General features: G+C 41.1%; 1 protein-coding gene across 2 annotated transcripts in view; it reads right to left on the bottom strand.

Annotated features, from left to right (window-relative positions):
- FBN1 (fibrillin 1) overlaps positions 1 to 24,670 on the bottom strand; it is a 264,999-nt gene that overhangs the window by 64,254 nt on the left and 176,075 nt on the right. The window contains exons 33-41 of one of the 2 annotated variants that reach the window (XM_067471402.1): positions 19,555 to 19,677; positions 15,390 to 15,512; positions 11,730 to 11,855; positions 9,216 to 9,338; positions 7,089 to 7,211; positions 5,992 to 6,156; positions 5,259 to 5,327; positions 4,168 to 4,293; positions 900 to 1,022 (exon numbers count right to left, since the gene is read on the bottom strand). In XM_067471402.1, coding sequence (XP_067327503.1) covers positions 900 to 1,022; positions 4,168 to 4,293; positions 5,259 to 5,327; positions 5,992 to 6,156; positions 7,089 to 7,211; positions 9,216 to 9,338; positions 11,730 to 11,855; positions 15,390 to 15,512; positions 19,555 to 19,677 — 1,101 coding nt within the window. The remainder of the gene's footprint in view (positions 1 to 899; positions 1,023 to 4,167; positions 4,294 to 5,258; positions 5,328 to 5,991; positions 6,157 to 7,088; positions 7,212 to 9,215; positions 9,339 to 11,729; positions 11,856 to 15,389; positions 15,513 to 19,554; positions 19,678 to 24,670) is intronic. The other variant, XM_067471401.1, reaches the window with a different exon arrangement.

Raw genomic sequence — 24,670 nt, 5'->3', positions numbered from 1 at the left:
TGAATGTTTGCCATGTATATGTACATTGTAATCCACCGTGAGTCCCCTGCGGGGTGAGAAGGGTGGAATATACCGTATATACTCGAGTATAAGCCAACCCGAATATAAGCCGAGGCATCTAATTTTACCACAAAAAACTGGGAAAATGGATTGACTCAAATATAAGCCAAGGTTGGGAAATTTCCTGGTAAATTTCAAAATAAAAACAGATACCAATAAAATTACATTAAGAAGAGAAGGCTGAGAGGAGATATGATCGCCATGTATAAATATGTGAGAGGAAGCCACAGGGAGGAGGGAGCAGGCTTGTTTTCTGCTTCCTTGGAGACTAGGACGCTGAACAATGGCTTCAAACTACAAGAGAGGAGACTCCATCTGAACATGAGGAAGAACTTCCTGACTGTGAGAGCCGTTCAGCAGTGGAACTCTCTGCCCCAGAGTGTGGTGGAGGCTCCTTCTTTGGAGGCTTTGAAACAGAGGCTGGATGGCCATCTGTCAGGGGTGATTTGAATGCAATATTCCTGCTTCTTGGCAGGGGGTTCGACTGGATGACCCATGAGGTCTCTTCCAACTCTTTGATTCTATGATTCTATGATATATTGTGAATATATTCTTCTGTTCTGTTGATAGCAATGAAGTAATGGGACCATTTCTTTGTCTTGTGCAAGCTGACTTTCCCAAAGTTGATCTTCACCCTCTGTTAGAAGTTGTGGAAGATTCAAATAAAGCTCTACAAAATTCCTTTTTCCTTTCTCCCTCAGGCATTTTTAATTTAATATTTATGTTTTCTATTCTATTTGCAGTAGTTATTGTTGGGCTCTTGATGTACAATGGCTTGATATTCTATTTTGGTATGAAAAGGCAGCTTGGAAGTTTCTTTACTAGGCAAGTACACTTACCCATGCAATTGTTTCCGCCGTTAACCTGCATATAGTCTGGAGGGCAAATGCAAGTGTAATTCCCTATAGTATTGTAGCAAGTACCAGGGCCGCAGATGCCAGGTGTAGTACATTCATCGATATCTGCAAGGAAAATAAAATCATGGGGGGTCACAGAAAGAAATGCTTGAAAGCTATGCCATCACATCTCTAATTTGTAGGGTTTCATGGTGGCTATTTCATGGCAAGATTAAACTATCTACAGCAGCGTTTCTCAACCTGGGGGTCGGGACCCCTGACGGGGTCGTGAAGGGATGCCAGAGGGGTCACCAAAGACCATCAGAAAACAAAGTATTTTCTGTTGGTCATGAGGGTTCTATGTGAGAAGTTTGGCCCCATTCTATCATTGGTGGGGTTCAGAATGCTCTTTGATTGTAGGTGAACTATAAATCCCAGCAACTACAACTCCAAAACATCAACGTCTATTTTCCCCAAACTCCACCAGTGATCACATGTGGTCACATGTATCTGTGCCAAGTTTGCTCCAGATCCATCATTGTTTGAGTCCACAGTGCTCTCTGGATTTAGATGAACTAGAACTCCAAGAGTCAAGGTCAATGCCCACCAAACTCTTCCAGTATTTTCTGTTGGCCATGCGAGTTCTGTGTGACAAGTTTGGTTCAATTCCATCATCACTGGCTGAGTTCAGAATGCTCTTTGATTGAAGATTAACTATAAATCTCAGCAACTACAACTCCCAACTCCCCCCAACCCACTAGTTTTGGGTATTTGTGCCAAATTTGATCTAGTGAATGAAAAAAAAACCCTGCATATCAGATATTTACATTACAATTCATAACAATAGCAAAATTACAGTTATGAAGTAGCAAAAAAATAATAATGTTGGGGGTCACCACAACATGAGGAACCGTATTAAGGGGTCGTGGCATTAGGAAGGTTGAGAAACACTGATCTACAGATACCAAATACATTTTATTTAGTTCTGAACTTCTGTGTTTAGTCTTGGTAGTTACAATAAGATTACTTAACAACAACAACAATCTTTATTTATACCCCGCCACCATCTCCCTGGAGGGGACAGGTTGATTTTATTTAAAGCCACATTTGGGTGAACCCTGGCCAAATATTACCCGAGAATGTGTTTGTTGAACCCACTTCTGGATGTGGAGGATTTGGATAAGAAAAAGAGGGATCTGGGTAAAAATGGCTCACTATATTATTAATGCAGTTTGACTGCCATGGCTCAATGCTATGGAATGGTGGGAGTTGTAGTTTGGTAAAGTATCATCACCCTTTTAAACCCCTGTGCCGGCAGGACTGAAGACCGACACGTCTCAGGTTCAAATCCTGCGAGAGGCAGATGAGCTCCCTCTATCAGCTCCAGCTCCTTATGTGGGGACATGAGAGAAGCCTCCCACAAGGATGATAAAAACATCAAATCATCTGGGCAAGGATGTTGTCCCCTGGGCAACATCCTTGCAGGCTGCCAATTTTCTCACACCAGAAGCAAATTGCAGTTTCTCAAGTCGCTCCTGATACGACAAAAAAAAAATCACCCTTTTGGCAGAGAAGACTAAAGACTTTGTAAAACTACAGCTCTCTAAGTCTATAAGCAAGACCTCTTAACCTGAAGTTATTGGGAACAGTGATATACTTCTACTCTTCTTTAATGCTGCTTAGTGACAACAATGTACTGTATATACTCCAGTATAAGCCGACCCAAATATAATCCAAGGCATCTAATTTTGCCAACGGAGTCCCCGGTGGCACAGTGGGTTAAACCCCTGTGCCAGCAGGACTGAAGACCGACAGGTTGCAGGTTCAAATCCGGGGAGAGGCAGATGAGCTCCCTCTATCAGCTCCAGCTCCTCATGCAGGGACATGAGAGAAGCCTCCCACAAGGATGATAAAACATCAAATCACACGGGCGTCCCCTGGGCAATGTCCTTGCAGGCGGCCAATTTTCTCACAACAGAAGCGACTTGCAGTTTCTCAAGTCGCTCCTGACACGACAAAAAAATATATCTAATTTTGCTACAAAAAAATGGGAAAACGTATTGACTCGAGTATAAACCAAGAGTGGGCAATGCAGCAAATACAGGTAAATTTCAAAATAGAAATAGATATCAATAAAATTACATTAATCGAGGCACCAGTAGGTTAAACCTTTTTGAATATTTACATAAAAATGTAATTTAAGATAACACTGTTCAACTCTGATTAAGTCAATATTCTAACTTTCTTAAATGTACATCTGCTTATGTATCCTTCCAATAATCATTTAAAGTCACTGCTGCTATGTTGGGGAGGGGGGGTATGAGGGATGGTCACCTATCGATCTGTTAGGGTTCTAAATTTCCAAATTTCATGTCAATTTGTCTAGTGGTTTTTGTGTTATGTTAATCTCACAAACAAACATTATATTTTTATTTATATAGATGAGCAGCTCTAGAGCAGTGTTTCTCAACCTGGGGGTCGGGACCCCTGGAGGGTCACGAGGGGGTGTCAGAGGGGTCACCAAAGATCATCAGAAAACACACTCATGGGGGTTCTGTGTAGGAAGTCTGGCCCAATTCTATTGTTGACAGGGTTAAGAATGCTCTTTGATTGTAGATGAACTATAAATCCCAGAAACTACAACTCCCAAATGTTAAATCTACTTTCCCCAAACTGCGCCAGTGTTCATATTAGGACATATTGAGTATTTGTGCCAAGTTTGGTACAGATCTATCATTGTTTGAGTCCACAGTGCTCTCTGGATGTAGGTGAATTACAACTCCAAAAATCAAGGTCAATGCCCACCAAAACCTTCCAGTATTTTGTGTTGGTTATGGGAGATCTGTGTGCCAAGTTTGGATCAAATCCCTCATTAGTGGAGTTCAGAATGCTCTTTGTAGGTGAACTATCAATCCCAGCAACTACAATTCCCAAATGATAAAATCAATCTCCACCAGTATTCAAATTTGGGCATATCAGGCATTTGTGCCAAATTTGGTCCACTGAATTAAAATACATCCTGCATATCAGATATTTACATGCCGCCGATTCATAACAGTAACAAAATTACAGTTATGAAGTAGCAACAAAAATAATGTTATGGTTGGGGGTCACCACAACATGAGGAACTGTATTAAGGGGTCGCAGCATTACTAAGGTTGAGAACAACTACTCTAGAGTATTCTAGTGAAAGACTATTATAAAACATATTTTCCCAAACAGAATTTAATGTGACGAATTCCAGTACTGAGTAAACCTGAAGGTAACTTACCATCACAAACGCGTGTCTCTTCATTCAAATAGTACCCAGAAGGACACTGGCACTGGAAGCTCCCAAACGAATTGATGCATTGTCCTCCTTGGCAAAGTCCAGGAAGCTCCTGACACTCGTCAATATCTATCCAGACAAAATATACAATTGCATCTTGTGAAAAAGGACTGCAAAGAATCTAAGCGCCAAACAATATTAATTCATTTTAATACCAGCTGTGCTGGTACGGCTGTACCAGGAGGTCCAAACTCCCTTTCGTTCTTTGAGCATTTGCATGTGCTTGTTCTGGCCATGCATTTTGCAGTTGGAGGGTTCCTGCTAGGCTGCAGTCATGGGGCTAGCCACCTGTCTATCATCGTTAAGTTTTAGTTCCGCCCTTTTTTCCAGGTTCAGGAGGGAAAGGGAACCATTTTAGTTCAGTCTTACAGTTGGAAGCTCAGCTACGGGACGTGAAAGTTTTCTACCTGTAGAGAAACTTCATTTCTTACAAAGTCCGGGGGGAAACAGTCCCAAAAGTTCTGGCTGGGGAATTTACAGCCTCACGGCTTTAAGAACAGTCTCTAAAGAAAGGCTTTTAAGAGAAACAGCTTTACAGCACAACCCTTGTTGGGGTTAGAGAAACGGACCTACAACTTTTGTGGGAAAATTCCTAAGGACTCCAGCTGGAAATTCTTCAGAGCCTTGGCTGGTAGGTCTACTTGGGTACCCAAAAAGCAATATGGAACTGGGAGTAGGGCCCACACCAGCAAAGCCTAGAAAGCAGATTGCCCAGGGAGGGATAAAAAAGGGTTTTCCTCGTAAAGGAAAGAAATAGTTCTCCAAGCAAGTTACCTGTCAATTGTAGACAAGTTAAGAAGCATTTGTTTGATTTGTTGAAGATCTAAGCAATAATAAAGAACTTTGTTAAACTTTTAAGCTTCTAAAGACTTTGTATAGGAAAACCCATAGGGCCTCTCATCCGAGGCACCCCGGCTTCCCGCTGGGCACAAAGAGCACGTCCTGTTCAAAAGCCAATTGCTATAGGCCCAGCGCACGACAGCACACCAGCCATTTATTACAACTGGTAGATTAACAACGATGATATGATTTACCTTCCAAGATAACGGTAATAGGGTTGGGACGGAACCCTTCTCCACCAGGACACAGCAGCTTGTAATCAGCTGAAATGAGGGAAGAAAGCTTTATTGATCAGTAACAGTCAAAAGCTTTACCACAAAAATATTGCATTCGGGGTTTTCCCCCTTTCACAATCAGGTTGTAGTATCCCATCAGCATAACATTTCAATATCTTATGTTAGAGACCCACTTGGTCATGATTATGAAGATTCATTCAATTAATTGGCTTTATCTATATGTTGGAGCCTCCGATGACGCAATGTGCCATCAGGACTGCTGACCAAATGGTCAGCGGTTCAAATCCAGGGAGCAGGGTGAGCTCCTGTCTGTCAGCTCCAGCTCATGCAGGGACATGAGAGAAGCCTCCCACAGGATGGTAAAACATCTGGGCATTCCCTGGGCAACGTCCTTGCAGATGGCCAATTCTCTCACACCAGAAATGACTTGCAGTTTCTCAAGTCACAAAAAAAATCTATATGTTGACTCACCATTCAACAAATGGTTGAAAAGGTCTACTCTAACTGCAACGAACCAATAAGAGATTAGTCCTTATGTTATCAATCAAGTGCCTTTGCTCGCTGCTCTTTCCAAACCAGTTCATTTTTCTATTAGAAATAACACAACAATAGGATGATTCTATTGGAACGAAGGGAGAAGCAAACCAAGGCACAAATGAACCATCCCCTGATATAGTTCTGTCTCACTTACTTGTGTTCACAGCTGGACACTGTTCGCAAGGGATTCCCCAGGCTTTGCCAAGGGAGCAGCAGCAGGAAGCCTTGGAAACACCAACCCCAATTTCGTTGCTGCAGGCTGTGTCTCCATTATCTCCTCGAGGTTTAATTTCCAGGTAACAGTATCCAGAGCGGGTATCTAAATGGCAAAAGAACCAGATGTTTCAAGTTCTGTCATGTCTTAAACCACATGGGTCAAACTCAAGACCTGACCGCCATGTCATTTTACGTGCCACACACACGTCCACAAGATGCTGTATCATTTTATCTTGTCAATTTGGCCCTCCCATTGTGTTCGATTACATATTATGTTACTTTGCTTTGTTTACTCTATTTTGCTACTGTATGTATTTTACTAGCCATCCCCTGCCACGCGCTGCTGTGGCCCACATGGGGGTTCTGTGTGGGAGGTTTGGCCCAATTCTATCGTTGGTGGGGTTCAGAATGCTCTGTGATTGTAGGTGAACTATAAATCCCAGCAAATACAACTCCCAAATGTCAAGATTCAATTTTCCCCAAATGCCATCAGTATTTACATTTGAGCATAATGAGTATTGTAGAGTTTGGTCCAGATCCATCATTGTTTGAGTCCACAGTGCTCTCTGGATGTAGATGAACTACAACTCCCAAGCTCAAGGTCAATACCCACCAAACCCTTCTAGTGTTTTCTGTTGCCCATGGGAGTCCTGTGTACCACATTTGGTTCAATTCCATTGTTGGTGGAGTTCAGAATGCTCTTTGATTGTAGGTGAACTATAAATCCCAGCAACTACAACTCCCAAATGACAAACTCATTTTTTTTTAGTGATGATTGCTCCTTGGGTGAGTAGGTGTCTTGCAGCCAAATTTGGCAGCAATTTGTCCAGTGGTTTTTGAGTTATGTTAATCCCACAAACAAACATTACATTTTTATTTACATAGATTTTAGGTCTATTGATTTGATTATACATGACAACAAGAAACTCGTTTTAACTTCTGACACCCAAGCATATGTAAGCTATGTATAAGCACCTCATGTGTTGTGTTAGGAAAGCCCAAAAGACAGTGGCAAGTAAGGGAAATAGTATTTACCAACACATCCCACACGAGTGGGGTTCAGCTCAAAATCTGGAGGGCATTCACAGGTATAACTGCCAGGAATGTTGAGGCAAGTGCCACTGATGCAAGTTGTTGGGTCGGCACATTCGTTGATATCTATGGGGAGAAAAGCCAACAACATGCAGGAGGTGAATGAATAATTCAAGCAAAACAAGTCCATTAATGCACATAGCAAAAGACATGCCAATTTATAATATTATAATGTAATACAATATAATAATAATAGCAATAACAATAATAATAATTGAAACAAAACAAGTTCATTAATACACATAGCAAAAAACATGCCAATTGATAATATTATAATGTAACTAGCTGTCCCCTGCCACGCATTGCTGTGGCCCAGTCTGGTGATCTGGAAAATAAAGGAACGAGAAAGTGTTGGTTTCTAATATATGTAATTTATGCTTGTAGGAAAACAGTATTTATTGCTGTTTCTTTGTCAGTGTTGATGTGGAGAGTGTCTGGTTTGCCCACCCTGGAACATGCAACATATCATTGTTGGATTGGGAGTTGGAATGGATAGCCTTAAGTATTTTCTGTTGGTCATGGGGATTCTGTGTGGGAAGTTTGCCCTGATTCTGTTGTTCATGGGGTTCAGAATGCTCTTTGATTGTAGGTGAACTGTGCATCCCGGTGACTACAACTCCCAAATGTCAAGGTCTATTTCCCCCAAACTCCATCTATGTTCATATTTGGGCGTATTGAGTGCTTGTGCCAAGTTTGGTCCAGATCCATCATTGTTTGAATCCACAGCGCTCTCTGGATGTATGTGAACTACAACTCTCAAACTCAAGGTCAATGCCCACCAAACCCTTCCAATATTTTCTGTTGGTCATGGGAGTTCTGTGTGCCAAGTTTGGTTCAATTTAATCATTGATGGAGTTCAGAATGCTCTTTGATTGTAGGTGAAAGGTGAACTATAAATCCCAGAAACTACAACTCCCATATGACAAAATCATAATTTTTGAGTGATGGTCACTCCTTGTGTTGTGAGACATTTTGTTGCCAAATTTGGTGTGATTTCGTTCATTGGTTCTTTTGTTTTTAAGGTACTAATTATGTACACAGCATTTATATATATATATGAATACATAATAATAATAATAATAATAATAATAATAATAATAATAATTGAAACAAAACAAGTCCATTAATGCACGTAGCAAAAGACATGCCAATTTATAATATTATAATGTAATACAATATAATAGTAATAATAATAATAATAATAATAATAGAAACAAAACAAGTACATTAATGCACATAGCAAAAGACATGCCAATTGATAATATTATAATGTAATACAATATAATAATAGCAATAATAATAATTATAATAATGAATAATTGAAACAAAACAAGTCCATTAATGCACGTAGCAAAAGACATGCCAATTTATAATATTATAATGTAATATAATATAATACTAATAATAATAATGAATAATGAATAATTGAAACAAAACGTCCATTAATGCAAAAGACATACCAATTTATAATATTACAATGTTATACAATATAATTCTAATTCTAATAATAATAATATATTATAATTATATATTTTATATTACATGTAATATTACTAATAATATTACAATATAATGGTATAGTACAATATAGTAATATATAATACTGATATTGTACTATGTTAATAATATAATATATTGTATGTATATATAGTAAGCCGCTCTGAGTTCACTTCGGGGTGAGAAGAGCGGCATATAAATGTCGTAAATAAATAAATAAATAAATAATGATTTGCCTGTGTCCATGGCAAAGCAATGCCTTGAAATGCCTTCCAGTTGCCTTGATTAAGGAATACTGTTCTGATAGTCTATGAAATCCTGTAGAAGTTGCATGTGAAAGCTCCCACCTCCACATTATTTCCTTCTCCCAACTCAACACATAATCATATATTTGGGTTAACCAAACATGGGGATCCTGCATGAAAATCAAGATTACATTCGTATCTTTGGAACGGTCAAAAAGTGGAGGAGAGCCGTTTAACTCGAGTCAAAATCTCTGTAATCCGAGTAATACAATTAATATGTGGGATAATGTGCAGAACACCTGTCAAACGAGGCAAGGCCCATGTTTACCTGTGCAGTTTCCGCCACTTCTGTCCAGTTCATATCCTGTCTCACATTGGCATCGGAAGAGTCCAGGGAGGTTGTAGCAAGTCCCATAGACACAAATGTTGGGCAGAATGCACTCATCAATATCTTTAATATAAGGAAGGGGAGGAGAGAAACACAACAAATACCTGCATTATTTCACTGTCAACAAGAATGCATTTTCGCATATTAAGTAGGTATTAAAAGAAAACAGTGACAAATATGATTATTATGTTTTTTAAGTTCACACACCCTTAAATATGTCCTCCTTGTATTTAGGAATTAATGTTTCATTGGGAAAGTGTGATTTTTTAAAAAGCAAAGGTAAACATGGTTGACATTTAACTAACACATGGAACTGTCAGATTAATTTGACTTATATATTTGGATAGATACACAAATAGATAGATAAATTTTCCCATGTAGGCTTGGCAAACATTCCATATTGTTGGAAATAGCAACCTTCTCAAGCCTCCACTAGTTATTTGTTATGTATATAATTCAGAATTGCTAACTGTACTGTATGTGTTTATTGGTTTGCAGTTTTCCTTAACTCTTTGTTGTGGGAAGGGCTGCAGACCAAGTCAGATCTGGGCTTGTTCAGAGCTCAGACTCCATTTCAGAAACAGTTTGCTTCCGACTTCAGTAGGAAATATTTGGCTTCAGACTTCAGTAGGAACTGTATGTTTAGAGACTTCAGTAGAAACATGGTGATGAATTGTGATTTCACTCTGACGACTTGGCCTTATGTAATTATTTGATTGTATTTTAATGTATTTTATGGATTAGTGTATTATGAGGTTGTGATGTTTTTATACTATTGTCTATGAATCTTCTGTTGTGAACTGGCCTGAGTCCCTCTTCGGAGGTCAAGAAGACCGGGTTATAAAAGCTCTAAATAAATAAATAAATAAATAAATAAATAAATAAAATAGAAACAGATGTATGCCTTAGACTTCAATAGGAACAGAATGCTTAGGGACTCTATTGGACTTTGACACTAGATAGAGGCTCCATTAGACTCTCAGAACAGAGAGATGCTTTGGACTATGGACTGTTGATTATAAAAATGATGCCCTGTGTTACCTACAGAGAGAAATCTACTTGTAACTGGATTGCTATGCAAATTACCTGTATGCTGAATACATGAAGCTTGTGAGTAAACCAACTATATTACTTTTAAGGAAGTCTACAATTTTTGTCTCTTGAGAGCAGAGGCGGCCCTAGGTAATTTTCAAAGGTAAGCAAACAGTATTTTGGCACCCCCCCCCCCCCCACCAACCAATCATTGATATATATTTTCTGTTCGTCGTGGGAGTTCTGTGTGCCATATTTGGTTCAATTCCATTATTGGTGGAGTTCAGAATGCTCTTTGATTGTAGGTGAACTATACATCCCAGTAACTACACTTGCCGCACTTGCTCCCTTGCCTGGCCCGCTTTGGGTCCAGAGGCGTGTCTGAAGACCCCGGCGTGTGCACCAAAAGTCACCTCTTCTCCTGACTTTCTCCCCAGCCATTGGGACCAAGAGAGAGAGAGAGAGGCGGAGATGGCCACCTTTCCTGAAGGTAGGCGCAAAAACAAAGGAGGGAGCGGAGGTGGGAGATACCTCCAGCCGGAGGGGCTCTCTCTCTCTCTCTCTTGGTCCCAATGGCTAAAGAGAAAGTCAAGAGAAGAGGCGACTTTTGGTGCGCATGCTGAGGTCTTCAGACACGCCTCCGGACCCAAAGCGGGCCAGACGCGGCGGCTCCGCCCCTTGGCCCACCCACAGATTGGGGAGAGGAGAGGAGGCGGGTGGAGCGCCGGGGGATCGGGAAAGTGAGCCGGTCATGGGGAAGGGATCAAACATGGGGAACGATTGAGTGCTGGCTCTGTTCGTGCACCCGGTGGCTGGGTGGAGCAGGAAAGAGAGGGGCTAGGCGAGGCTCAAGGGCCCGGCCCCTTTGGGAAGAGGATTGCCCGGCAGCGAGGCAAGAAAACTGAGGCTCCCCCCGGACTGCTAGGGCTGTTGTGAGCTGAGGGGGTGCTCCTCAAGTGGCGGTCGAGGGGCATTTACAGAGGTGCCTCTGCGCCCCTGGCAAAAAAAAAGTGTTCTGCGACCGCTTACTTCGCGTAATGGACGAGCCGCCCCTGCTTGAGAGCATGATTTAAAGGCAAGTATATTTTAAGGGAGAGTAGATGTTTTTAGACAACTAAAAGGAACACTTCTGAAACTCTGCTAAATACATATATGTGTGTTTTTGTGCACTGGCATATCTTTGTCCCTAACAGTTCAAAGAGATATCTAGTTATATCAGTTTAACAGATGAGAAACCTAATTACCTTGCATGAATGCCATTTTCCTAAAAGGTTATGGCATCATTTTCAAAAGGTTGTGACTTCTAACAAGGTCATGCCTTTCCAAGGATCATAAAATCTCCAAACAGTTCTGGAGATTGACGTATACATTTTGATAGATAGATACACATATAGATAATAGATAGAAAGACACCACAACTACCTTCACAGGCTTTCCCATCTGGGCTTGGCAAAAATCCCATATCACATTCACAGCGGTAACCTCCTGGGGTATTTAGACACTGGCCATTTCCACAGAGATTCACGTTTTCTGAGCATTCATCAATATCTGGAAGAAAACAAAAACAGAAGTCACATTAGTGTATATGAATTTCCTCATCCTCTCTCTTTCCCTCTTTAATTTCAACAAACAAATAGCTATTTTCCAAGGCCACAAATTTTACACCTGCGTCATGTGTCATATCTCACAAGCATTAATTGTGACTATTTTATTTTTAAGATTTTACATCCAAGAGTTAATTGTATTATTAGTCAAACTTCAATGCTGATAACACAACCCAACAAAAATTATTGGTGCCTTTGTTTTCAGGACTGTTCCTGGAATTATTTGGGGTGCTGATTCAGAAAACTGCATTGGAAAGTGTGCTGGTACAGCTGTACCAGGAGCTCCAACTTTATTTGCTTTGTATTAAATGTTTGCTTGCAGTCCAACATTTCAGAGTTCTGCAAAAAGGTGGCTTCCTTTGGTTGCAGTCGTAGGACAAGTCACCTGTCCATCATCGTTAAGTTTTGGTTCCGCCCCTTGCTCAGGGCAATTGGGAAGGGAGCCATTTTTAGTTAGTCTCAGTAAGGAAAGCTAATGTAGAGGTTGTGTACGAGCTTCTCCTGTATAAAAGCTTCAACCCTTAAGACTCTCCTGGGGAGAACAATCTTAAGAGCCTCCAAAGATTCTAAAGATTTCCTGGGAAACAGCCCTAAAGCTTTGAAGAATTTTGGAGGGTAACAGTTTGGAAGACCAAAGATCTCCAGCTGGAGAATATCCAAGCCTTTACAGGTAGGTCCACTCGGTGCTCGAGAAACAGTTCGACCCGGTAGCGGAGCCCACATCAGTAAGAATTAAATTACAGCCAGCCTGGGAGAAGTTAAAAAGGGGATTTTCCTTTAAAGTAAAGAATCAGTTATTGAAGGCAATTGTCTATCCTTCGTGGGCAAGATTAGGAAGCCACCACTGCATAAAAGCCTGGAACCACTTGTTTAACTTTACAAGACAAGAGAAGTTTCTGTTTGATTGTTCATTAATAAAGGACTTTGTTATACTTCACAAGCCATCTAAAGATCATTTGTGGTTGAAAACCTCTGAGAACTTCTCTTTGGGGGGCCCTGGCTTCCCGCTGGGCTCAAGTCGCACATCCTATTTAAAGACAATTATTTACAGGCCCAGCGTGTGACAGAACAGAAAGACCACATCAGCTCTTATTTCTTAAGATAGTTTTCTATGGGTGAGACTGGTAGATGGCATATGTTCTGTAGAGCTGATAGGGGGAAACTGTTACAATTTTTGTAATCAGTAGGTCAAATATATCCAGTGTTGTAGATCAGCCACCAGGAGCTGATGATTTAGAGAGGATTATGAACTTTTTTGTGGCATAAAGTGATGGGCACTCAAGTCTGGAAATTCAAGTCTGGGGAATGATGATTCTCTCTGTGAGAAAACTGGCTTAGAAAGTGCAGGGCCTCAAGGGCATTCAGGGGAGTCAGAAGTAGCAACAGCAGATAAGGAATTGAGTGAAGAGCTGAGTAATAAGGAGGGTTCCCATGGCAAGTTACCTGTAGCTACGGAAATCAACAAAAGTCTTCATTTGCAAAACAGATTGCATCATTCAGAAATATTAAGTGGGAAAGTTGTGAAGGAAATTCACAGCAAACAGAATGATTTCATGTGTGTCTATTAAACAACTTGTGTACCTTAAGATCAGTTCAGGCAACACTGCATTAGAGTGTGAAGCTAAGCCTGAGTTCTCTTGTTCCTGGTTCAAGTCAAGCTTTGATTTTTGGATTTAATATATACTGGAAGTTTTCTATGTTCCTGTTCATGTACTCCTGTCCAAGTTTTACTAATGATACCTTCTTGATTGTGGATTAGGGCTGGGCAACCACGGAAACATTTGTTTCTAAACTCGATTCGTTTTTTGGGGTTTTTTGCGTTTCGATATTTAAAAGAATTCCGAATTTTTTCTTTAAAAAAGTTCGATATTTACGAAATTTCATAAAATTACGAAACAATACGAATACGAATACAAAACGAATACGAAACTAATACGAATCGATTCGTTAATGGCGGACGCGACCGCGCAATATGCTAAAAAACCTCCAAATGGGACAGGGGGAACTTTTGAAGCTTCCCTCTCCCTCTGTTGTTGACTGTAGGTGTGATATTTATATTTTTTTTTCACTGATTAAACAAACAACAGCTATAAAACTTGCCCCAGACATGCGGAAATAATAACGAAACGATTTCGAAACGATTTCGAAACGATTTCGAAACGAATACGAAGCAATTACGAAACGAATTGAAAAATTCGTTTCGTTTTTAAGACGCTCCTGAATGGTTCAATATCGCTTCGTTATCAAAAAAAATAACGAATTTTTAACTAATTACGAACTTACGAAACGAAACCGCCCAGCCCTATTGTGGATGTATGCTGTATCTGTGATTTTTGGCTGTTCCTGGTCTTTGTCAGCTCTGAAACTTCATGAGACATTTGGATTCTTGTTTGGTCATCACTTGTTGCTAAACCTTTTTGGAATATATATCTTTCTTTCTTATTCCTGATTTTTATATGCTTTTTATGTCTTTACAATAAACTGTTTGCTTATATTCCTGGACTCTTGTGTGGTGCGGTGGTGATCATAGGTGCTTCCAGGAACTGGTCTAACATTAGAGGAACCAAAATGTGTGTTGGCCAATGTAATCAAACACCATCCTTCCGAGCAACTGTAGACACCAACTTAGTTTAGTTGCCCTCAGCTACAACAGAGAGGTGGGAATCTGAGGTCTGCTGGCTACATGTGACACCCACTGCAGTCCTTGGAATCATCCCTGAGCCCCAAATGGGCTCCAAAGCCTTTAAGTGTTGGTAATCATTGCCAAATAATGCTGCCTCAGTTGGCCTGCTCCACAAAAGCATCAACATCATGAAAAGTAATGGTTAAAAATATATATAACTATCAGTTGTCCAGAATGGCAATCACAATGCGGTGGCCCTTCAAGCAGAGAAGCACATAACTGTGTCATCCAAGTCCCATTTCACATCCAAGTCCCACTTTAATACCTTGCAATTGCACCTCACTCCCAAGGATTTTTGATCTGAGATGTCCACTTCACTCTCTCTGATGGTAGAACTAGCTCTCATGCAACCAAGTTGAAAGATGGTGGGACAATATTCAAGTGAACAAAATCTGGCTACCAGTATTAAAAAGCTCAAAAATTACAACAGCAAAACAACAGAGGAGAAACAAACAGGCACATAAAATCACTCTCAACAAAAGATTCCCCCCAGGCACTTCCAAGCCATTGAATGCTAATCAAGGTGATCAGCTGAAACATTCATATCTAGCCCCAGCAGACAAAAGTCCTTTGTCTCACCCTGGTCATTCCACAGATATATAAACCCATTTTTCCTACTTTCAGACCTCACTACCTCTGAGGATGCTTGCCATAGATGCAGGCGAAACGTCAAGAGAAAAATTGCCTCCAGAACATGGCCATATAGCCCGGAAAAACCTACAACAACCCAGTGATTCCGGCCATGAAAGCCTTCGACAATACAATATTCAAGTGTGTTTCCAAGAGAAAGCTTACCTGTACATGTGAATCCATCGCCACTGTATCCTTCTTTACAAAGGCAGCGATATGAGCCCATGGTGTTTTTGCAATCAGCGTGTGGGCTGCACATATGTGTTCCATTGGAGCATTCATCCAGATCTGAAAAGAAGACAAAATGCATTAATAAAAAACTCTATTAACTGTAGCACAGCTCACTGGGAGTCAGCTGCATTAAGATCACTACTGACCAAAAGGTCATGAGTTCGAAGCCAGTCCGGGTGGAAGTGAGCTTCTGACTAATTTGTGTAGCTTGCTGTCGACCTTTGCAGCCTGAAAGACAGTTGCATCTGTCAAGTAGGAAATTTAGGTACCACTTATGCAGGGAGGCTAATTTACAACACCATAAAAATCTCCAGCAAGCATGCAAAGAATGAGGAAGTACTTCCCAGTGTCACAAATGGACGGTGAAGCGACAGCTCCCCTGGTGGCCAGAATACCCTCATGAAAAGCTGGAATGTTAAATAGCCTCTGTGTGTTTGTCTATATATGTTGTGTGTCTAATGGCATTTAATGTTTGCCATGTATATGTACATTGTAATCCGCCCTGAGTTCCCTGCAGGGTGAAAAGGGAGGAATAAAAATACTCTAAATAAATAAATAGAAGTAGTCTGACTGTTGTTGCCTGGGAGCATCCTTTAGTAGTAGCATTAATTCTTTTGACGCCTCTACTGTCTTCAGCTTGACTTTGTAAGTAGAGCCACACAATTGAACTTGCAGCTGATTTGCATTCTGGGGTGAGGCGCTGAAGACATGGGGAGCCATGGGCTTTGTAGTACACATGGCATTTTCCCAGGGGCTTGTTTGTCCCCAGTCTGGTCCTTGGAACAGTGGTCAGAACTTCCAGCCAATGGCTTCAAGTCTCCTTCATTGACTACTTCCTCAGTGTCACAAATGGACGTTGAAGCGACAGCTCCCTTGGTGGCCAGAATACCCTCATGAAAAAGCTGGAATGTTAAATAGCCTCTGTGTGTCTGTCTATATATGTTGTGTGTCTAATGGCATTTAATGTTTGCCATGTATATGTACATTGTAATCCGCCCTGAGTCCCCTGCGGGGTGAGAAGGGCGGAATATAAATACTGTAAATAATAAATAAATAAATATTATTTCCAATTTTTATCTTGTTCTTTACAGTCATACTAAACCAATACAGATCTAATTAAATTCAAATAAGTATTGGAAATGTAGAGTATCCATAAATCAGTTAGCTCAGAGGAGCTCCCGGTGGCGCAGTGGGTTAAACCCCTGTGCCGGCAGGACTGAAGACCGACAGGTCGCAGGTTCAAATCTGGGGAGAGGCGGATGAGCTCCCTCTATCAGCTCCAGCTCCTCATATGGGGACAAGAGAGAAGCCTCCCACAAGCATGATAAAAACATCAAAAATCATCCGAGCGTCCTCTGGGCAACATCCTTGCAGACAGCCAATTCTCTCACACCAGAAGCGACTTGCAGTTTCTCAAGTCGCTCCTGACACGACAAAAAAAAAGTTAGCTCAGGCCTGAGGCTGCTAATAACTTGGGAGTTGAAGTCCAAAATACTTGGGGAGCCCAAGTTTGCCCATGCCTGAGCTAGCTCATCATGAAAACACATTAATATGCCAGATGCAAACATCAGAAGTGGTGTACTAAGAAGTAAAAATACAAATGCACATTTAAGCAGAAGCTTGTGGAAGTTGATATTATATTATAGATACAAATGGCACCTCTATTGGAATCCTAATATTCTGCACATTTTATAAATACGGCCGGGGAGTTTACACTCCCAGGAACAGAAGTGAAAGTCATCTTCAGCTGATTATTTGAAGGAAAATAATGTTTATTTTAAAATCTTCTGGGCAACTGTTCAAGAGGCTTAAGGAAGGAGCACAATTTCCTCTTCCTCAAGTTTTCATGCAGCAGCTACATCAACATCAGAAAGGGGCTACTAAAGTCTATGAAATGTTTGTTCTGGCACACAAAGTTGAATGTAGCACTCATAAGGTCAGTTTGATCTGAAATCCACATCTGTTCTAGCACTAGAGATAGGGGTGGGAGTGTGTGTGTGTAGTGGTCCTTGGTGGCACAGTGGTTTAAACCGCTAAGCTGCAGAACTTGCTGACGGTTCAAATCTGCGGGGCAGGGTGAGCTCCCGTTGTTAGCCCCAGCTTCTACCGACCTAGCAGTTTAAAACATGCAAAGCTGAGTAGATAAACAGGTACCGCTTCAGCAGGAAGGTAACAGCGCTCCATGCAGTCATGCTGACCACATGACCTAGGAGGTGTCTGTCAGAAATATTCAATATTAACTGAATATTTTTATTTACAAAAATGTGAGTCAAGCACTGAAAGGGTTAAATGAATGCAATGACTCAGCAAAAGCTGCATTTCCATATAAGCAGGTGTGCCTGTAGCTTAGTAGACCTCTGTATTAGTTTGCCTCAGTAGGAGAAGCAAGCTGGCTTCAGGAAAGGCAAAAGCTGCACATCGCAAGTGCTGAACCTGACTCAGCACATAGAAGATGGCTTTGAAAGGCAGCAGATCACAGGAGCTGTCTTCATAGACCTGTCAGCGGCTTATGAGACTGTAAACCACTGCCTCCTCCTGAGAAAAATGTATAATATCACAAAGGACTACCATCTCACTTGCCTCATAGGAAACCTGCTACAAAACAGGAGCTTTTTTGTTGAGTTCTAGAGCCAGAGAAGCAGATGGCAGAAACAGAAGAGTGGCCTGCCTCAGGGGAGCGTGCTTGCTCCATCCATGTTCAACATCTACACAAATCATCAGCCACTGCCAGAGGGGACAAAGAGTTTCATCTATCCTGATGATCGTGCCATCACCGCTCAAGCAGGGAGCTTTGAGATGGTTGAACAGAAGCTCTCCGAAGCTCTAGGTGCTCTTACCGCCTACTACAGGGAAAACCAGCTGATCCCTAACCCATCTAAAACACAGACATGTGCTTTTCACCTTAAGAACAGACAAGCATCCCGAGCTGTGAGGATTATCTGGGAAGGAATCCCACTGGAGTCACTCTAGACCGTGCTCTGACCTACAAGAAGCACTGCCTGGATATCACGCAAAAGGTGGGTGCTAGAAACAATATCATACGAAAGCTGATTGGCACAACCTGGGGACCACAACCAGATACAGTGAAGACATCTGCCCTTGCGCTATGCTACTCTGCTGCTGAGTACGCATGCCCAGTGTGGAACACATCTTACCACACTAAAACAGTAGATGTGGCTCTTAATGAGACATGCCACATTATCACGGGGTGTCTGCGCCCTACACCACTGGAGAAATTACACTACTTAGCCGGTATTGCACCACCTGACATCCGCCGGGAAGTAGCAGACAATAGTGAAAGGACCAAGGCAGAGACATCTCCAGCTCATCCCTTGTTTGGGTATCAGCCAAACAAGGCTGATACCCAAACGACTTAAATCAAGAAATAGTTTTCTTAGATCTACAGAGACACTTGCTGGAACACCTCAGCAAGCGAGAGTCCAAAAGTGGCAGGCTCAAACCCAGAACCTCAACCAATGGCTGATACCAAATGAGAGACTCCCTCCTGGGCACACAGAAAACTGGGCGACTTGGAAGGTGCTGAACAGACTGCGCTCTGGCACGAGATGCAGAGCCAATCTTAAGAAATGGGGCTACAAAGTGGAATCCACGACATGCGAGTGTGGAGAAGAGCAAACCACTGACCACCTGCTGCAATGCAACCTGAGCCCTGCCACATTCACAATGGAGGACCTCCTTGCGGCAACACCAGAGGCACTCCAAGTGGCCAGATACTGGTCAAAGGACATCTAATCAACTACTAAGCTTGCGAACTTTGTTTTTGTTTGTTTGTTTTGTTAAAAATGTAATACAGATGTCTGGTTGCTCCTGAAATGATAAATAAATAAATAGTAGGAGAAAGATCTCAGTCTGTGAAAGAAACCTCTGTGTGAGGTAGATCTTATTCAGTGAGGTAAGCCTCGGTATGAGAAGGCCTCGTGTGTGAAGCTCCAGCGTGAAGGTTGAACTTTGTGTCATAGAAACCTTGTTCTTGTATGTAGTGCTATAAAGAAGGGATAACATTCGTCTGTGTGTTTTCGTTCTTTTTGTCACTTTACCTTCCAAAGGTTTAAAAAACAAAACCTTGCTCGAATCTTACCTGTGCATTTTATGCCATCTCCAAGCCAACCTGGAGCACAACTGCACTTGAAGCTGCCGGCTGTGTTTGTACAGATCGCATGTCGGTCACAGTTATGAGCCCCGATTTCACATTCATTAATATCTATAAAGAGAGAGACAAATGATAAGAAGCTCATTTTCATCCGGAAATTATTTTTCCAACTTTTAAAACAACTTGCAGAACGTTAACATTTTGTGGCTTGAGTATGATCACATACAATGAACATCTTGTACTTTTCCTTATAACAGCCTGTTCCAGCCAATATTTGTGTTTCAGAACAAATGCAATGTAGGCCCCATCTACGCTGTCATATATTGCAGTTCAACAACATCGAACTGCATTATATGAGTCTGCACTGCCATATAATGCAGTTCAATTGCATTATGGGCCGGGCTTTAGCACAGCAAGTTAATCGCCAGTAAATCTTGCCAACCAAAAGGTTGACAGTTTGAGATCTGTGTCAAGGTGAGCTCCTCACCTTCAGCCCAGCTTCCTGCTCACCTAGCAGATTGAAAGCAGAAATGTGAGTAGATAAATAGGTACCGTGTTAAAGCGGGGAGGTATTCAGGCATAGCGATTCTATCAAAAAAAGGAAGAAGTTTATGAACAAAAAGCTCTTTGGCAGGGAAGATGGCGCGACAGTACAGCCCTGTAGCCGGAAACTGAGCACAGACTCCAAGATGCCGAAAGATGGGAAAGCCTATATATACTTCTATCTATGTTGTCTGTCTTGTCATTGTATAATTGGCATTGAATGTTTGCTGTATATGTGTTCTATGATCCCCTCTGAGTCCCCTTCAGGGTGAGAAGGGCAGAATATAAATACTGTAAAATATATATATTAGCTTTGGTTGATTAAAAAAATGGTTCGAAACTCGTTTCAGATGTAGGGGGTACTAGTGGTTCGATTCTAAAGTCAATTCCGATTTTCACAGAATTTTTTTTCAAAAATTTTCAAAACTTCTGAGACTTCCAAATCCTTTTGTTAATGGTTTGAAAGTGTTATTTCCTATTTCATTTTGTGTCCTTTACTTTGAAAGTAGTTGTTTTACGCCAGAAGCGGGGAAAAGCAAATGGGGGAAATTCCTTCCTTCTCTGGTTTAAAACTGGCTTCTCTGGCTTTAAAACTGGCTTCTCAGTCTTGAGCCGAGGCCAGGGGTCAGAAGCAGGGAAAAGCAAGCAGAGGAAATTCCTTCCTTCTCTGGTTTAAAACTGGCTTCTCTGGCTTGAGCCAAGGCCAGGGACCAGAAGTGGGGAAAAGTTGAATCATTTCCGACTTCCTGAGTTGTAACAAAAATGGCGGAAAAAGGTTCGGAAGGGCAAAGGGACTTCCCATTTTTTAAAAAGTTTCGGTATCACTTCAAAAAGGTAATTTTAACAAAATTATCATGAGCAATGAGTTATCTGATGCGACTCTATCCATGCCTAATATATATATGGCACTATTGATGGGGCCATAGATGAAATAAAGGTATATAAAGTAAACAATTTTATAGAGCTCTACATTCCTTCAGCGGAAAGGAAAAGTTCAGCAACAAATTTTTCATCTGGCCCGCTGGACCATGAAATTAAAAAAAAAAAACCAGTTATCTTTAAAGATTCCAGTAATACAAAAATACAAGGTTTTTTTTCTCTCCTATCAAATATCTTGGATTCCTGTAACACAACTGTGTAGCAGGCTGCTACTCAGCATGACTAAAGATACCCAAAATTGGCTCTCAAGGCAAGATCAAAATATCCGTTGACTTTATTAGAAGCAAAACAGTGGAGTGTCATGACTGTGTAAACATTTCCTCTATCTTCCTCCTCTTCTAAACTTATTTCCTTGCAGAATTTCCCTTGGAGTGCAAAGCTGTGGGAAGCCAACAAAAATAAACATTCCAGCCCAAGGCTATCTTTGCATCTTCAGTTCATTCTCACTGTTTCTTCTGACTGCAACTTATCTATGTAAGCAACTTCTATTAATGCAACATGAAGGCTTTGCTCTACTTTTCAAGCCAGTGTGCATCACACACACAGGAAGCACAGGTGCCCGATTGATTTGTCACAAACATAAATCACAATTCAAGCAATTTCCAGAAAGTTTGAGGGTGGCATGTAGAACAAACCAAACACATAAGGGATTCCTCACTTCTTTGGGTTGTTGTAGGTTTTTCGGGCTATATGGCCATGTTCTAGAAGCACTCACTCCTGATATTTCGCCTGCATCTATTGCAAGCATCCTCAGAGGTGTTATTTAAAGTAACAAGAACGTGTTGGTTTCTAATATAAGTAATTTCTTTATGCTTGTAGGTAAACAGTATTTCTTGCTGTTTCTTTGTCAGTGTTGATGTGGAGATTGTCTGGTTTGCCCACCCTGGAACATGCAACATATCATTGTCCTTCTTTATGGGTCCCTTTCAAATCTATGATACTATATCTGTGTGTGTGTGTGTGTGAATGATATCTATCTATCTCTATCTATCTATCTATCTATCTATCTATCTATCTATCATCTATCTATCTATATCTATGGCAGGATGGCTCTTTCTCAGGAGGGCTTTGATTACGTTTTCTTGCCCTGGTGAAGGGATTTGGACTGGATGGCCTTAAGTATTTTCTGTTGGTCATGGGGGTTCTGTGTGGGAATGAAAGGGTCTTTGAGTGAAATTTGCAAATGCTAAGCAAGGGGCTTTGAATGAAATTAACAGCAAAAGGGAAACATACCCTTTTTCTGTAGAAAAAGAGCAACACGGAAGAAAATGTTTTTAAGAAACAAGATGTGACATGTAGAGGCCGGAAATTGTATTGTGGTTAAGTTCAAAGGTTGTGGTTAAGCGCAGAGTCTGCAGGTACAAAAAGGTACTTTCCATCAAAAGGTCAAGGGAAAGATAGTACTTTTCATGACAAAAAAAATTTCTTGTTTACATGAGGTTATATAATGGTGAGACAAAAGCCAAGGGGGGCGGCAGTCACTTGAAGCGTAGCATCTGCGTATTTTGCCAGGCTGTCCGTCTTCTTCATGAAGAAACTAAAGTAAACCTTGTTTTTTGATCTTTTTTTGGGACTGTCTCCTTCCTTTCGTGCTCCCGTGAAGTGGACCTAAGAAGACCCAATTTAGGGTCTCTAACAGGAAGGTCTTTATACTTTCTTCTTGCTTCTTATATGAGATGACATTTTTTTTTCATAATTTAACTGACCTAGCTCACTTTCTTTTTCAGATAATTAAAACGGACAGCAAGAATCCAGTCCAGATTTCTGTCATAGGTAATGCACATCTTTGCACCAAACCAAGTATTTCCTTCAACAATGTCTACAATCTCACTAAGAAGGGAAGTGAAAAAAGATTAACATCTGTGCAGAGTGCACTTGCATGTCAGTGGGTGGATTGCAAGCACAGTTAAACGATTGGGAGTGAGAAGGGAAAAAACCATGTTTACTTGTTAAAATGGAAACAGTTTGTAATGATTGGGGGCATGAAATATGCAAATGGAACTGTATCAGAACTCAAGAGTAGTTTATGTAGCTGTTCTCTTGAAACAAAGGAACTTTGTCTTCTGAGCTGAATACACATTTTTGCAATTCCTAGCAACAACAAAAAATGGAGGTGTCTTTGGCAGGCCCGCAACAAGAAAACAATCCGTCTTCATTGTCAGACAGTTTTAACACAAATGCGGATATTTTAATAGTGTTACTGAATGTTATAAGGCCAGAGTCTCCTGTCTGGCAAAAGGAAGGGGAGATCTGGCACTAATTCCGAGCCGTAAAATCGGCCGTGGACATGCTGTTTTATTACATTTTAACAAAGGAATTTGGACAGTTGGGATGAATAGATGATCCCTCCCCTCGTTCAACTTTGTCTCCAGTCCAAAGGCAGCTGCAAGTATTGTACTAATGGTTAGCTGGGCAATAAGAAAACACACACTACTGTAGGCTTGGACAAACTTTGTTCCTCCAGGTGTTTTGGACTTCAACTCCCACAATTCCTAACAGCACCGCAATTGAAGGGAGATGTTGACAAGCTGGAATTTGTCCAGAAGATGGCGACTTAAAGGATCAAGGGTCTGGAGAACAAGCCCTATGAGGAGCGGCTTAAAAAGCTAGGCATGTTTAGCCTGCAGAAGAGAAGACTGAGAGGAGACATGATGAGGGCTATTTATAAATATGTGAGGGGAAGACTTTGGGAGGAGCGAGTAAGCTTGTATTCTGCTGCCCTGGACACTACAGGAAAGGAAATTCCACCTGAACATGGGGAAAAACTTCCTAATTGTGAGAGCTGTTCAACAGTGGAACTCTCTGCCCCGGAGTGTGGTAGAGGTTCCTTCTTTGGAGGCTTTTTAACAGAGGCTGGATGGTTATCTATCAGGGGTGCTTTCAATGAGATTTTTCTGCTTCTTCGCAGGGGGTTGGACTGGATAGCCCACGAGGTCTCTTCCAACTCTGTGCTTAGATGATTCTATATATTTTTCTTACTTCAAGTTTTTTTTAAACCTGATTTTCAAAAATTAAATTAACAATAATTTTGTATTTATATTTTAGAAAGTGACCATGACTTGGAACATCTTGGCTCAACTGACATTTTGACCTGCAGTGCTTATGTATAAAAAAAAATTATGTGTGCTGCAGTTTTTGTCTTGTATCTCAGCATAATTCAGTTAACTCCAATCTAAATCCAATATAGCCTTGTTGATATGGTCCTTGGTGGTCTCGTCATAGCACGAGGAGTGTCTTGTTAGTTATTCCAGTTTCCCTTATAACTTGGGGATGTGCCAACAGCTTAGGTGGAACAAAACTCATCGGAAAAGCTTCACTGGGAGAAAAGTGCCGTTCTCATGTTACATCCTGCCAGACGCAGGAGATATTTCTACATCTATAGAAACACTAGCGGTCCCCTGCCATGCGTTGCTGTGGCCCAGTCTGGTGATCTGGTAAATAAAGTAATGAGAAAGTGTTGGTTTCTAATATATGTAATGTCTTTCTGCTTGTGGGTAAACAGTATTTCTTGTTGTTTCTTTTCCAGTGTTGATGTGGAGATTGTCTGGTTTGCCCACCCTGGAACATGCAGCATAGAATTGTCCTTCTTTAGGGGTCCCTTTCAAATCTATGATACTGCATC

Source organism: Anolis sagrei, chromosome 9 (assembly GCF_037176765.1).
Source record: "Anolis sagrei isolate rAnoSag1 chromosome 9, rAnoSag1.mat, whole genome shotgun sequence".
In the NCBI taxonomy this organism is placed as follows: Eukaryota; Metazoa; Chordata; class Lepidosauria; order Squamata; family Dactyloidae; genus Anolis; species Anolis sagrei.
This window is presented reverse-complemented; position numbering and strand designations above follow the sequence as displayed.